General features: G+C 40.4%; 1 protein-coding gene across 6 annotated transcripts in view; it reads left to right on the top strand.

Moving 5' to 3' along the window:
* FGF13 (fibroblast growth factor 13) overlaps positions 1–16,741 on the top strand; it is a 161,178-nt gene that overhangs the window by 123,653 nt on the left and 20,784 nt on the right. For all 6 annotated transcript variants that reach the window (XM_070759973.1, XM_070759970.1, XM_070759974.1 and 3 more), the window contains 2 exons: positions 829–939; positions 5,543–5,646. In XM_070759973.1, the coding sequence (XP_070616074.1) occupies positions 829–939; positions 5,543–5,646 (215 nt within the window). The remainder of the gene's footprint in view (positions 1–828; positions 940–5,542; positions 5,647–16,741) is intronic.

A 16,741-nucleotide genomic window follows, 5' to 3' on the forward strand; every position in this document is an offset into this window, starting at 1 on the left:
CTTGTCCATTTATCTACCTACCTATTCTTCCTTCCTTACGTATCTATCTATCTATCTTCTATCTATCTATCTATCTATCTATCTATCTATCTATCTATGGTATCTACCCATCTATCTTGTCCATTTATCTATCTGCCCTTCCTTCCTTCCCTATCTATCTATCTATCTTTCCTTTCTCCCTTCCTTCCTTCCTTCCCTATCTATCTATACATCCATCCATCCATCCATTCATCTATCTTTTTTTTTAAAATTATGATAGGGTTTTTAGTTTTTTTTAAAATATTAGATTTGTGCCAGTATAATATTGTTTTTATCGTTGTTGTGAGCCGCCCCGAGTCTTCAGAGAGGGGCGGCATACAAATCTAATAAATTATTATTATTATTATTATTATTATTATTATTATTATTATTATTATCTATCTTTCCTTTCTTCCTTCCTTTCTTCCCTATCTATCTATACATCCATCCACCCACCCACCCACCTATCTATCTATCTATCTATCTATCTATCTATCTATCTATCATCTATTGTATCCATCTATCATTCATTTATCTGTCTGCCCTTCCTTCCTTCCATCCATCCATCCTTCCTTCCTTATCTGTCTATCTTTCTTTCTTTCTATCTATCTATCTAATATCTATCTATCTATCATCTATCTATCTATCTGTCTGTCATCTATCTCAAATGGTAGCAGAGTTTCTAATCCCATTTCTTTCTTCCTTCGGAGGGAGGGGAAGACAACGAGGCAAAGCTTTTGGCCCGCTTGGACCTGAGATGAATACGAGAACAGATTCAGGCTTCTAACCTTGTTTGTTTTGTTTTGACAGAGCCACAGCTGAAAGGCATCGTCACCAAACTTTACAGCCGGCAAGGATATCATTTGCAGATGCAAGCAGATGGAACCATTGATGGAACGAAAGAGGAAGAAAGCACATACAGTGAGTATATTGTTAGGCACACAAGAGTCAGTTGGGTTTGTTTGCACAATCTGCTAGTCCATATGCACGGGTGTTTTTGGAAGGCTGGGCTCGTTTGGGAGTGACGTCATTGCTGAGTTCATGTTTGCTGCCGAACCTGTTGAAGGGGAGAAACACTAGATAAACCTGCAGAGATACTTTCGCTCCCTGCAAAACTGCCCCAAATATTATCTCCATGGATATATATGGATGAATTCACCATCAGTTTACTTTGGGTTGGGCTTTAATGACCCAATCGGCAAATGTTCCTTTCCCCATTCCAGTTCTACCTGACATAAAAGCAAACTGCTATTGTCATTTTAGAACAAGGAGAATTAAATGCTTCCATTTCTATGGTGGTGGTGGTGATTAGAAACACAGAAACATAGAAGATTAACAGCAGAAAAAGACCTCATGGTCCATCTAGTCGGCCCTTATATTATTGCCTGTATTTTATCTTAAGATGGATCTATGTTTATCCCAGGCATGTTTAAATTCAGTGGCTGTGGATTGACCAACCATGTCTGCTGGAAGTTTGTTGCAAGCATCTACTAGTCAAATAATATGTTCTCACGTTGCTTCTGATCTTTCCCCCAACTAACCTCAGATTGTTGGTAGCAATTAATCCTGATGGCTATTTTGTTTCCATAAATCTATCTATCTATCTATCTATCTATCTATCTATCTATCTATCTATCTATCTATCTATCTATCATCTATCTATCTATCTATCTATCATCTATCATATCTATCTATCTATCAGTGACATGTTTGTTTGTTTTTGCTGAATTTGAAAATTAAGGGAGACTGGGATAGATCTATTTCGGCCTTATTTTGGCCTCATCAGCTAGCCATACCCACTGAGACTTGAACCTGCAACCTTTGCCTTGTAAGGCAGAGAATTATCCTCTAGGCTACAGTATCCAATCCCTTCATAATATATATATCACCCAATCTATTTGCTACATTCAAACCAAATCTCCACCCCCACACTATACACTAGGAAGAAATGACAGTTGCAGACATTCCATTTTACAACAGCACGAAGCTTGGAAACTTCAGCCTGATGATGGTGGATGTGATTTCACCGAAACGTCGCATAAACATGCAAAATATTACACAGGGCAAAACCTGAACTCAGAACAATCTACATATACAGTATATATGTTTTCATAAATTTTCACGGGTATATGTATGTAGATTGTTCTGAGTTCGGGTTTTACACAGGGCAAAACCCGAACTCAGAACAATCTACATATATATATACTGTATATATAGATCTATCTATAGATCTATCCTAGTCTCCCTTAATTTTCAAAATTCAGCTTAAACATGTGACACATATAGATAGAATTGTCGGCTATCAATAAAATTAACTGCCTTGGAAATGGCCCTGGGTTGGGCCGAGAGGCAAAAAAGGAGCTGTGATGTTCCTTCAATATACCAGGGTGATTCGACACAAAAATGTAACCCTTCCCTGGTACAGAGCTGAAGGGATTGGATACTGTAGCCTAGAGGATAATTCTCTGCCTTACAAGGCAAAGGTTGCCGGTTCAAGTCCCAGTGGGTATGGCTAGCTGATGAGGCCAAAATAAGGCCGAAATAGATCTATCCTAGTCTCCCTTAATTTTCAAAATTCAGCTTAAACATGTGACTATATATATATATATATATATATATATATATATATATATATATATATAATTATTAAAAATAGACTTTATTTGTAACACACAAAATACAAACGACAAAACACATCCAAAAAAAATACATGAAAAGTTGGACAATTTGTGACATGCCCGTAATATAATTCTAACAGTGCTTATTTTCTATTATACGGATTGTATTTACGTAATATACATCAAGTCTTAGCAAAGATCTTATTCTGGTCTATCTTTTTCTTTGTTTTCCTTTTGTGACCGATCCTCTGACATTTACTCTCCAAATTATCTAACATTTATTAACTCTCTAATTTTGCCTCCCCCCCCCTTTTTTTCCCCATCCAATCGTAAAACCTACCCCAACAATTAGTATACACTTGCTCATCTATATTTTTTATTTCTTTATTAGAAATACTTTATACCTGTCGGGCAGGGGAGACACCATGATCATGTTTCCATAAATTTAGATTTAGATTTAGATTTAATTGGATTTGTATAAATCTTGAGGTTCCATTCCATTTGCCTCCCTTTCCCCCTTCTGCGGTTTTATGGTGTGCAACCGAGCATTCGTACATTTCAGTAAATAGGACGTGTATGAATTGGGGGGAAATAACCTTTTGAGTGTGGCGGGTGCACCGATTAGGAAAGTATTTCAATTCTTCCCCTCCGATGCAAACCTTCATTTACGGTTTCAAAAAAAAAAAAAGGAGCTTATCTTTCTCTCCCCAAGTAATACGTGGATTGAAATAGAAATGGTCTGCTTCCCGGCTTATAAAATTCAGAACTGAGATCAGATAGAATAGAATTCTTTATCGGCTAAGTGTGATTGGGCACACAAGGAATTTGTCTTTGGTGCATCAGCTCTCAGTGTGCATAAGGAATTTGATGGCCATCTCTTCTGCACACAGTGAAATGTTTCAGAGAGAGAGAGAGAGAGAGAGAGAGAGAGAGAGACAGACAGACAGACAGACAGACAGACAGACAGACATATCCAAGATTAGGAGGCATCTTCAGCTTTTATTAGAGGGTTGCATGTTACATAGAAACATAGAAACATAGAAACATAGAAACATAGAAACATAGAAACATAGAAACATAGAAGACTGACGGCAGAAAAAGACCTCATGGTCCATCTAGTCTGCCCTTATACTATTTCCTGTATTTTATCTTACAATGGATATACTGTATGTTTATCCCAGGCATGTTTAAATTCAGTTACTGTGGATTTATCAACCACGTCTGCTGGAAGTTTGCTCCAAGGATCTACTACTCTTTCAGTAAAATAATATTTTCTCACGTTGCTTTTGATCTTTCCCCCGACTAACTTCAGATTGTGTCCCCTTGTTCTTGTGTTCACTTTCCTATTAAAAACACTTCCCTCCTGGACCTTATTTAACCTTTTCACATATTTAAATGTTTCAATCACGTCCCCCCTTTTCCTTCTGTCCTCCAGACTATACAGATTGAGTTCATGAAGTCTTTCCTGATAAGTTTTATGCTTAAGACCTTCCACCATTCTTGTAGCCCGTCTTTGGAACTGTTCAATTTTGTCAATATCTTTTTGTAGATGAGGTCTCCAGAATTGGACACAGTATTATTCCAAATGGGGTCTCACCAGCGCTCTATATAAGGGGATCACAATCTCCCTCTTCCTGCTTGTTATACCTCTAACTACGCAGCCAAGTATTCTACTCGCTTTCCCTACCGCCTGACCGCACTGTTCACCTATTTGGAGACTGTCAGAAATCACTACTCCTAAATCCTTCTCTTTCTTTCTTTCTTTCTTTCTTTCTTTCTTTCTTTTTCTTTCTTTCTTTCTTTCTTTCTTTATCTATCTATCTACAATGTGATCTTGCCCCTTGTAGCATGTGCCCAGTCACTACAACTTTGCCATCTCCTCCATCAAAGGTTGTCCAACTCACGTAGAGAAAGTACTGTTGGATGGGAAGCCATATCCCATAAAATACAACTTCGAGAACTCCTAATTATGGCTGCTCTGTTTTGGCACTGGGGGGAATTTCTGCTGAAAATTCTTGGTCTTTATCTGCAGCTTCTTTGGGAGGCTTGACAGCAATTGATGCAACTTTGGCAACTCTTAAATAATATGTCTTGAAGTTACATGAGCTTCACCAGCCAACATCACTTCGCCTGCCACGAGTATGAAATATTGCTGGAGTGTTTGCCATGTTGCAAGGAATTTGGTAGGGTAGAACTGTTGGTTTGGATGGCTGCAGGATGCCTGGGAATGAGCTGGCCAAATCAATTGGTTTCTTTAAGGTACATCCTGTGGAATGTTGGCTTTGAAGTGGTTATTGTTGCAAGCTGTCCAGAGTTTTTCGGGAGTGGGTGGCATACAAATTTAAGAAAGAGAGAGTGGGGGGAGAGAGAAAGAAAGAGAGAGAGAAAGAAAGAAGGAAAGAAAGAGAGAGAAAGAGAGAGAGAAAGAGAGAGAAAGAAAGAAGGAAAGAAAGAGAGAGAAAGAAAGAGAGAGAGAGAAAGAAAGAGAGAAAGAGAGAGAGAAAGAAAGAAAGAAAAGAGAGAGAAAGAAAAAAGGAAAGAAAGAAAGAAAGAGAAACAAAGAGAAAGAAAGAAAAAGAAAGAGAAAGAAAGAAAGAAGGAAAGAAAGAAATAGAGAGAAAGAAAGAAAGAGAAAGAGAGAGAGAAAGAAAGAAAGAAAGAGAAAGAGAGAGAAAGAAAGAAAGAGAAAGAGAGAGAGAGAAAAAGGGAAACAAAGAAAGAAAGAAAGAGAAAGAGAGAGAAAGAAAGAAAGAAACAAGGAATGAAAGGAAGGAGGGAGGGAAGAAAGAAAGAGAGAAAGAAAGAAAGAAAGAAAGAAAGAAAGAAAGAAAGAAAGAGCTTTGTTTCCGCAATTCAGACCAAGGGACTAACAGTTATTTTTTCCCCTGTTTTCATTTTTCTCCTAGCTGTGTTTAACCTCATACCGGTGGGCTTACGAGTGGTGGCTATCCAAGGCGTTCAGACAAAGCTGTATTTAGCCATGAACAGCGAAGGTTACTTGTACACATCGGTAAGTGTCTCTTTTGTGTGGCTCTTCTTATTGTCCCCAATTTTTCATCAATGTTTACCTTTCTTGGGTAAAGAGCTGGAAGCTGCGACTTTGGCACGTCATGTTTCATAGAATTTCCCCAGCCTTGCTTTGGTAAGGGGGCAAAATGGCCACTCGGCTTCGGGGGTGGAAGAAAACTAACTACAGTTTTGAAACCAGCATGCCTAATTAACCATGAAAAAGCTCAACCATCAAACTCAAGAGTAATTGCGTTCCAATTCTATAAGTTGGCCCATGGAGGGCATGCAAGACATTTCCCCGTGTCATCTCCAGAGTGCATGCGTGCGCTACCCAGCTGGTTTTTGGTCCTGGGAAAGGCCATTTTGCACTGCAAGGCTTCAGGAAGCTTCCGGAGTGCGAAAAACTGCACAATGGTCAAACCGGAAGTCTCTTTTTCCAAACTTTTGGTTTGACTGGGTTTTTTTCACTGTCCCAGGGGCACGGATGGGGGGGGATTGTGCACAGGGGGCAGTGTGGGGGGATATGCATGGGTGTAAGCACATGTGTGCATGCTTGCCCAAGCATGCACGCCCCTTTGGCGGGCGAGCCAAAAAAGTTGCGCCATCCCTGGTTTAGAGCGTGCCTCTAAATGTTAGTTTATTCAAGTACAGTGGTACCTCTACCTACGAATGCCTCTACTTACGAACTTTTCTAGATAAGAACCGGGTGTTCAAGATTTTTTTGCCTCGTCTCAAGAACCATTTTCCACTTACAAACCTGAGCCTCCGAAACTGTAACCAGAAAAGGCAGGGAGAAGCCTCCGTGGGGCCTCTCTAGGAATCCCCTGGGAGAAAACAAGTCTGGAAAAGGCGGGAATAAGCCTCCATGGGGCCTCTCTAGGAATCTCCTGGGAGGAAACAGGGCCAGAAAAAGTGGGGAGAAGCCTCTGTGGGGCCTCCCTAGGAATCTCCTGGGAGGAAACAGGGCCGAAAAAAGCAGGGAGAAGCCTCCGTGGGGCCTCTCTAGGAATCCCCTGGGAGAAAACAAGGCTGGAAAAGGTGGGAAGAAGCCTCTGTGGGGCCTCTCTAGGAATCCCCTAGGAGAAAACAGGGCCGGAAAAAGCAGGGAGAAGCCTCCGTGGGGCCTCTCTAGGAATCTCCTGGGCGGAAACAGGGCCTCCACCCTCCCTGTGGTTTCCCCAATCTCACACATTATTTGCTTTTACATTGATTCCTATGGGGAAAATTGCTGCTTCTTGCAAACTTTTCTACTTAAGAACCTGGTCACAGAACAAATTAAGTTCGTAAGTAGAGGCACCACTGTATATTTATCTAACGTATGCAAAAGACTATTGAATCGTTGTTGAATCCCTCACCGTGGGGTTGACTTTCCTGCTCCCCTTGGGTGAACGGTGGCGGTTTAAAAAGTAACTAAGCAGGAAAATGTTATAAGCAGTTCCAAATATTATTTCCACTTTTTTTATGGCTGCGAGTGATGGCTAAAATAAGCGCATGAGATATTAAAGAGATTTGTCTGATCAAGCTCTGACAGGTTTCATCCAGGCTGGCAATAAGGAGATTCGTGATTTGCTTCTGATCTGATATTCCGGGGATATTTTGTGTGGCATTTTATCTTGGGATCTTTCTTCGACGTGTTTAATAAAGAGCGTTCAAACATCTTTACTTGAGGGTGGAGGAAAAGAAAGAAAAAGAAAGAAGGAAGGAAGGAAGGAAGGAAGGAGGGAGGGTGGAGAGGGGAAGAGGAAGAAGAAGTGGAAGGGATGGAGGGAGAGAAGAAGGAAGGTAAGAGCGAGGGAGGGGGGAAGGAAAGAGAGAGAGAGAGAAAGAAAGAAAGAAAGTAAGAAATTAAGAAAGAAAGAAAGAAAGAAAGAAAGAAGTAGGGAGGGAGAAAAGAAGGAAGGAAGGAAAGATAGAAAGAGAGACAGAGAGCACGAAGGAGAGAAAGAAAGAAAGAAAGAGCAAGGGAGGGAGGGAGGAAGGAAGGAGCGAGGGAGGGAGGAAGAAAAGAAGGAGAGAGAGACAGAGAGACAAAGTACAAAGGAAAGAAAGAAAGAGCTGAGGAAGGGAAGGAAGGAAGGAAGGAAGAGGGAGGGAGGGAGGAAAAGAGGGAGGGAGGAAAGATAGAAAGAGAGACAGAGAGCACAAAGGAAAGAAAGAAAGAGGGAGGAAGGGAGGGAGGAAGGGAGGAAGGAGCGAGGGAGGGAGGAAGGAAAGAAAGAAAGAGAGACAGAGAGAGAGAGAGTTCGAAGGAAAGAAAGAAAGAGCTTAGGGAGGGAGGAAAGAAAGAAAGAAAGAAAGAAAGAAAGAAAACTTATTTAAAGGATTTGCCTTTCTTGAGATATTCACATCAGTAATTAATTTTATGGGTGAGCTCTAGAAAAAAAAACAACCCCCCAATGAAGGACTAAAGCCAGTAAATCTTGAAGTTGCAAATGTCTGTTTGAGAGAGGACATTTGTTTAATGCTTGCTTCTCATCGCCCACTCGGCCATGCCTGGCTGACCATTGGCTCTTCAGCATCGTCCACCCTAATTTCGCTTGCGGTGTTATAAAGAAGGCGGCAGGGCAGGTTTGGGATGAATCATTCATGGCATCTTTTCGTTTCTGGAGAAGGAGCTAGCCTTAAATTGCAACCAGTCGTAGAGTTAACGTGTTGGACTCGCCTCAAGGAAACCTAACCTATCTTTAGCTACCAAATTCCCCGGGCGATTTGGGGCCAATGACCAACTTTCTTCTCGGCTCAACTTAATTCCACCCTGAACAAAAGAGAGGCTCCACTCTTATTAATAAATGCATTAAAATACATCCATCTAGATGGTCTCTCTTTGTTTCTCCCAACACTCCGTGGCTTGCACTGGCTGCCGATTAGTTTCTGGTCGCAATTCAAAGTGTTGGTTATGACCTATAAAGCCCTACATGGCATCGGACCAGAATACCTTCGGAACCACCTTCTGCCGCACAAATCCCAGCGGCCAATTAGGTCCCACAGGGTTGGCCTTCTCCGGGTCCCGTCGACCAAACAATGTCGTCTGGCGGGCCCTAAGGGAAGAGCCTTCTCTGTGGCGGCCCCAGCCATTTGGAATCAGCTCCCCCCGGATATCAGGACTGCCCTCACCATTCTTGCCTTTCGTAAATTGCTTAAGACCCACCTGTATCGCCAGGCATGGGGGAATTGAGATACCTCCCCCGGGCTTATATAGTTTTATGTGTGGTATGTTTGTGTTGTATGGTTTTAATGATGGGGGTTTTAGATGTTTTTTTTAAATATTAGATCTGTTATATTGTCATATTGTTATTATTATTGTTGTGAGCCGCCCCGAGTGTGCGGAGAGGGGCGGCATACAAATCTAATAAATTATTATTATTAAATTATTATTATTATTAAATAGCATACCGGCTTGTTGGACAGCAGATGTAATGTAGGTCTGAGGTCTGAATGTGTACGATCGATTTTTAAAATATTGGGAATTTTGGGTTAGTTATCTAGTTTAATTAATTGGATTTGCCGTTGTATTTTATTTTTTGTTATTATTTATTTTTATTATTTATTAATTGGACTCTTTGAGGACTCAGGGCGGCTTACAACACATAATAAAACAATATTAAAAAACCTTAATCCAATTAATTTCATTTCAGATCTAAAACCCCTAAAATCATTTTAAAAAAACCCAGTCATTTCATTCAATCTACTTTCTCTCGACGCATTCATTGGCCAGGGGGCAAGAATCTAAGGGTGGCATCAATGAGTCTTAAGACTCTTATGGAAGGCGAGGATGGTGGGGGCAGTACGAATCTCCAGGAGGCAGCTGATTCCAGAGGGCAGGGGCCACCACAGAGAAGTCTCTTCCCCTAGGCCCTGCCAAACGGCATTGTCTAGTTCAGTGTTTCCCAAACTTGGCAATGTGAAGATATTTGGACTTCAACTGGGGAATTCTGGCAGTTGAAGTCCAAATATCTTCAAGTTGCCAAGGTTGGGAAACACTGCTGTAGAAGACAATTTGATTTGCATTCCTGTATGTTTGTACATTACTCTCAACATACTGCTGAAAATATTGTTATCCAATTTTCCTACACCCCCAAATATGATCAATAACTTCCAAGGAGTGACTCCAGGGAGCCGACCATGAAAGGAAATTTGCTGCGGTTATCTTTGGAGTCTTATCCCAGCGGCCAGTTAGGTCTCACAGAGTTGGTCTTCTCCGGGTCCCGTCAACTAAACAATGTCATTTGTCGGGACCCAGGGGAAGAGCCTTCTCTGTGGCGGCCCCGACCCTTTGGAACCAACTCCCCCCAGATATCAGAGTTGCCCCCACCCTCCTTGCCTTTCGTAAGCGCCTTAAAACCCACCTCTGTCGTCAGGCATGGGGGAATTGAGACTTTCCCTTCCCCCTAGGCTTATAAAATTTATGCATGATATGTCTGTATGTATGATTGGTTTCTTAAATTGGGGTTTTTAAATTAATTAAAATATTAGATTTGTTTACATTGTATTATTGTTGTTGTTAGCCGCCCCGAGTCTACGGAGAGGGGCGGCATACAAATCTGATTGATAGATAGATAGATAGATAGATAGATAGATAGATAGATAGATAGATAGATAGATAGATAGATGATAGATAGATAGATAGATAGATGATAGATAGATAGACAGAAGATAGATAGATAGATAGATAGATAGATAGATAGATAGATAGATAGATAGATAGATAGATAGATAGATAGATAGATAGATAGATAGATAGATAGATGATAGATAGATAGATAGATAGATGATAGATAGATAGACAGAAGATAGATAGATAGATAGATAGATAGATAGATAGATAGATAGATAGATAGATAGATAGATAGATAGATGTAGATAGATAGATAGATAGATAGATAGATAGATAGATAGATAGATAGATAGATAGATAGATAGATCGATGGTAGGTAGGTAGGTAGGTAGGCAGGCAGGCAGGCAGGCAGGCAGATAAATAGACAGCTAATAGATAGATAGATAGATAGATAGATAGATAGATAGATAGATAGATAGATAGATAGATAATAGATAGATAGATAGATAGATAGATAGATAGATAGACAGATAATAGAGAGATAGATAGATATAGAGAGATAGATAGATTATATAGATAAGATAGATAGATAGATAGATAGATAGACAGATAATAGAGAGATAGATAGATATAGAGAGATAGATAGATTATATAGATAAGATAGATAGATAGATAGATAGATAGATAGATAATAGATAGATAGATAGATAGATAGATAGATAGATAATAGATAGATAGATAATAGATAGATAGATAGATAGATAGATAATAGATAGATAGATAGATAGATAGATAGATAGATAATAGATAGATAGATAGATAGATAGATAGATAGATAGATAGATAGATAGATAGACAGACAGACAGACAGATAATAGAGAGATAGATAGATAGATATAGATAGATAGATAGATTATATAGATAAGATAGATAGATAGATAGATAGATAGATAGATAGATAGATAGATAGATATAGATAGATAGATTATATAGATAAGATAGATAGATAGATAGATAGATAGATAGATAGATAATAGATAGATAGATAGATAGATAGATAGATAGATAGATAGATAGATAGACAGATAATAGAGAGATAGAGAGATAGATATAGATAGATAGATTATATAGATAAGATAGATAGATGATAGATAGATAGATAGATAGATAGATAGATAGATAGATAGATAGATGATAGATAGATAGATAGATAGATAGATAGATAGATAGATAGTCTTGGCCTTCCCAAAGGTGCCAGCGTTGACCTCAACCGTCCCCGTCCCCCGGGGAAAAAGGCTGTGGTTGTCTTCCTCTGGGGAGAGGTAAAGACTTTGCTCCCCTGCCCCAACCTTGTAAGCAAGGCCGCCTTGCAGAAAAGCATCCTAATAAATAAAAGATCCCAGGGGTGACCCAGCTGCTGGAGACGCCGAAGGAAACGGTTGCCTTCGCCTGCCGAGTTGGCTAATTGGAAGGATTTCTCATTCGGCGTTCCGTCCCGATGCTTCGCTTCCAATGCATCACAATTACAGGTTGGGCAAGGAACCTTTGCATGGGGGAGTCGGGGGGGGTTAGGTAGGGTGGGGGGGTCAGGCAATCCAAAACAGCCGTCCCCAGAATTGCTGATCTCTAAACAGGCTGGAGGAAGAAGCTGTGGCAAGCAGGCGATCCGATGGATGGATGGATGGATGCGTGAGTGGGCGGCCGGAGATTAAGTCTCTGACCTTTCCGTTGGCGAGAAATTTCTCCCTTCCGGATGTGACAAACCCCCGGAGGGGCTGGTTTTTTTTCATACAGCTGCAACACAGAGAGAGAGAGAGAGAGAGAGAGAGAGAGAGAGCATGAGGAGAGGAGAGGTCCCGTGCCATTTGCATGGCCTCAGGAGGGCCCCGGGCCCCTGCAAACTCTTGTTTGGTGTGTGAGAAGTGGATGGAGGAAGCAAACTATTGAAGCACCTCTGCAGCGTGGATTGTTGGTCGGTGCTTCCCTGCATTTGAAAATAAAAACCTGTCTGATCTGTAATTGAATGGTCCACAAGGAAGACAATTTTAACAGAAGTTGCTCCCTGATTGGTTCTCCTCTCCTTCTCTATTCTATTCTATTCTATTCTTCTACATTCTCTTCCCTCCCCTTCTTTTCCCTTTCCTCCCTTCTATTCTATTCTATGCTATTCTGTTCTTATACATTCTCTTCTATTTTACATTCCATTCTATTCCATTCTTCTACCTTCTCTTCTCTTCCCTTCTCTTCCATTCTATTCTATTCTTCTACATTCTCTTCCCTTCTCTTCCCTTCCATTCTATTCTATTCTTCTACCTTCTCTTCCCTTCCCTTCCATTCTATTCTATTCTTCCACCTTCTCTTCCCTTCCCTTCCATTCTATTCTATTCTTCTACCTTCTCTTCCCTTCTCTTCCCTTCCATTCTATTCTTCTACATTCTCTTCCCTTCTCTTCCCTTCCCTTCCCTTCCCTTCCATTCTATTCTATTCTATTCTTCTACCTTCTCTTCTCTTCCCTTCCCTTCCATTCTATTCTATTCTTCTACCTTCTCTTCCCTTCTCTTCCCTTCCCTTCCCTTCCATTCTATTCTATTCTTCTACCTTCTCTTCTCTTCCCTTCTCTTCCATTCTATTCTATTCTTCTACCTTCTCTTCTCTTCCCTTCCCTTCCATTCTATTCTATTCTTCTACCTTCTCTTCTCTTCTCTTCCCTTCCATTCTATTCTATTCTTCTACCTTCTCTTCTCTTCCCTTCCCTTCCATTTTATTCTTCTACATTTTCTTCTCTTCTAGATTCCATTCCATTCCATTCTATTCTTCTACATTCTCTTCTCATCTTTTCTCTTCCCTTCCTTCTATAATCTCTTCTCATCTCTTATTCTATTCTATTCTTGTCTTGCCTACTCTACATTCCCTTCTCTTCTATTCTTTTCTCTTGTGCTTTGTCACAATACCTCAGCAGCTTAAAGGTAGATAATAAAACAATCACATAACCTTCTGCAGTGCAAAGAGTCCACAATATTGGGAACATTTCTCCTTTTAGACCTTTTTTTAAAAAAATCCAGTCTTTATTACTTTATTAAATCAAGGCAGTAAACCTCCCTCTTCCTCCTGTTTTTCCCCACAAGAACCTTAGATGGGCTGAGAAAGAGGGAGTAACCCAAAGTCATCCAGCCATCTTTTATGCCTAAGGAAAAATTAGAAGTTGCAGTTTCCTGGGTTGTGGACTGGTATCTTAGAAACATAGAAGTCTGACGGCAGAAAAAGACCTCATGGTCCATCTAGTCTGCCCTTATACTATTTCCTGTATTTTTATCTTAGGATGGATACATGTTTATCCCAAGCATGTTTAAATTCAGTTCCTGTGGATTTACCAACCACATCTGCTGGAAGTTTGTTCCAAGGATCTACTACTCTTTCAGTAAAATAATATTTTCTCATGTTGCTTTTGATCTTTCCCCCAACTAACTTCAGATTGTGTCCCATTGTTCTTGTGTTCACTTTCCTATTAAAAACACTTCTAGTATCTTCACCACTAGACCAAATTTTAGCATGCACACAAGCTTTAATTCTTGGTTCTGGGAGAAAAGAGTAGCAACACAACTCCTTATTGGAAACACAGAATTCTCTGGACTCCTCAGATAGTCTTTGGACCCTTGTTAGTCTAGTTGTGACGATTGTGTGTTGTATCTCCACCCTATGCCAACGGCAGCTATTCATCAGCAGAGAAATCCAAAGAGGACCAGCAAAGCAGAAGTTGTTGTGTTTCATGCTGTTCCCTCGAGGCGATTAAAAAAATAATAATACCCTTGACATGAAATGTAATTGCCAATACTGAGAATTCCCCATTGGCCCTTGAGTTGACTTCAGTTTTACTAATCAGTCTAAAAGCCAAAGGAAAATCAGGGATGTCTCTACTCACATTTGGAGATGGAGTAGATTTCCCCCCGCTTGGCTGCTTATGGATGGGTAGACTACAACTCCCATAACTTCCAGTTGGGATGGCCCACTGGTGGGGGGAAGAAAAACCTAGGGGCACTGTAGCTAGAGAAAGAGCTGAGTTGGAGAAAAGAGAAAGCAGGTCTCAACCCTGTAGGGTAGGCCAGATCTAGAAACCAATGCCCTTTGTTCAAAACTACTTTTTATTGTAAAACTGTAGTAGCACAATCAGAATAGCAGAGTTGGAAGGGAAACAGGGTGGAAGAATCTAGAATTTATGTACACTGAGAGCATCTGCACCAAAGACAAATTCCTTGTGTGTCCAATCACACTTGGCCAACAAAGAATTCTATTCTGTTCTGTTCTGTTCATTCCATTCCACTCCACGCTACTCTATTCTACTCTACTCTACACTCTATATTCTATTGTATTCTATACTCTACTCTACTCTAGACTTTACTCTATATTCTATTCTATTCTACTCTACTCTACACTCTACTCTATATTCTATTCTATTCTACTCTACTGTACTCTACACTCTACTCTATATTCTATTCTACTCTACTCTACACTCTATATTCTATTCTATTCTACTCTACTCTACACTCTACTCTATATTCTATTCTACTCTACTCTACACTCTACTCTATATTCTATTTTATTCTACTCTACTCTACACTCTATATTCTATTCTATTCTACTCTACTCTACACTCTATATTCTATTCTATTCTGCTCTACACTCTATATTCTACTCTACTCTACTCTACTCTACACTCTACTCTATATTCTATTCTATTCTACTCTACTCTACACTCTACTCTATATTCTATTCTATTCTGCTCTACACTCTATATTCTATTCTATTCTACTCTACTCTACACTCTACTCTATATTCTATTCTACTCTACTCTACTCTACTCTACACTCTACTCTATATTCTATTCTATTCTACTCTACCCTACCCTCTACTCTATATTCTATTCTATTCTACTCTACTCTACACTCTACTATTCTACTCTACTCTATTCTAGAAGGCTTAGTACAGAGGTCTTCAACTTTAAGGCTTGTGGACTTCAACTCCCAGAACACGGCTGAGGAATTCTGGCAGTTGAAATCCACAAAGTTTCCAGATTTGGGGGGCTGGCTTAGCAGAAGATCCCTGGACGGAAGGAAGTGGGATCAATAAGACCCAGGATGCTTACAGGAAGAGAAAGGCCAACAGAAAAGGAGGGAGTGCCGGTGTTGTGAAATCAGGTCGGCTCCAGGAAATGCTACTCAATATCTCTTGTGGTTCCCCTTCCCCATTTCGGTGTGCAGTCAAGAGAAGTTGCTAAAAGGGCTTTTAGAGAACCGCTCCCGGCCTCAAGTGACCCAACCGAGAGGTTGACTCGTGTTCCTTTTCATCCTTGACCGATTTTCTGATGGCAGGGTGGAATTAATTCTGCGGCTGTTTAGAAATACAACCATCACCTTTCTTTGAGGATGGACTGGGTGGAGGCAGAAGGAGAGAGAGAGGAAAAGAGAGAATCTCAGATGGTAATATATTTAACAGAACAACAGAATAAGAGTTGGAAGGGACCTCCAAGGTCTTCTGGTCCAACCCCCTGCTTAGGCAGGAAACCTGACACTACTTCCGACAGATAGTTAGCCAACATCTGCTTAAAAACTTCCAGTGTTGGGGCATTCACAACTTCTGGAGACAAGCTGTTCCACTGATTAAATTGTTCTGACTGTCAAGAAATTTCTCCTTAGTTCTAAGTTACTCCTCCCCTTGTTTAGTTTCCACCCATTGCTTTTGTTCTACCCTCAGGTGCTTTGGAGAATAGCTTGACTCCTTCTTCTTTGTGGCAACCCCTGAGATGTTGGAAGACTGCTCTCATGTCTCCCCTGGTCCTTCTCTTCATCAAACTACCCATGCCCAGTCCCTGCAAATGTTCTTCATATGTTTTAGCCTCCCTCTGCTTTGTTTACTCGTTTGATTATTTATTTTTTGTAATTCTGACCTTTTATGAAAAGTATCTGTGATAATGCTAGTAAATTACCAGTTTAGGTAGATATATTTCCCCCTTCCTCCCCCAAGACTACATCTCCCATTAATCTCCAGACATTAGATTAGGGAAATTTGTTTGGGAAAGGGGATTTGCCCATAGTAGTCGAGGAGAGAATGTGAAGTTTGCAAATATAGGTGATGCTTTGTTGTTGTTTTTTAAGAGAAGCAAGATTCCTCTAGGAAGTCAAATATCAACCCCTGCTTCTTTTTAGGGCCAAATTCCTCTGAAATTGAAGCAAGCTGGAATTGAAAGGGTTGAATATCTTGTTGTTTCCTTCTGATCAGTATACAAAATTCATCCTCTCTTCTTCGTCTGTTTGGAACTGCCAAGTTGGCACCGATTCATTTCAAGCCATTTCCTTTTTAATCCTCTCTTCCTTATAAATCTTTTTATCCATATTGAGTCTGTATGTTGTTCTTTCTTTTTCCATTCTTCTTCTTCCTCGCCATCCCTTCTTCTTTCTACCTTCTTTCCTCTCTTCTTCCTCTTCCTCCTTCTCTTCCTCCTCTTCTTCTTCCTCCTCCTCCTCCTCCTCTTCTTCTTCTTCCTCCT

Source organism: Erythrolamprus reginae, chromosome 8 (genome assembly GCF_031021105.1).
Source record: "Erythrolamprus reginae isolate rEryReg1 chromosome 8, rEryReg1.hap1, whole genome shotgun sequence".
NCBI lineage: Eukaryota > Metazoa > Chordata > Lepidosauria > Squamata > Dipsadidae > Erythrolamprus > Erythrolamprus reginae.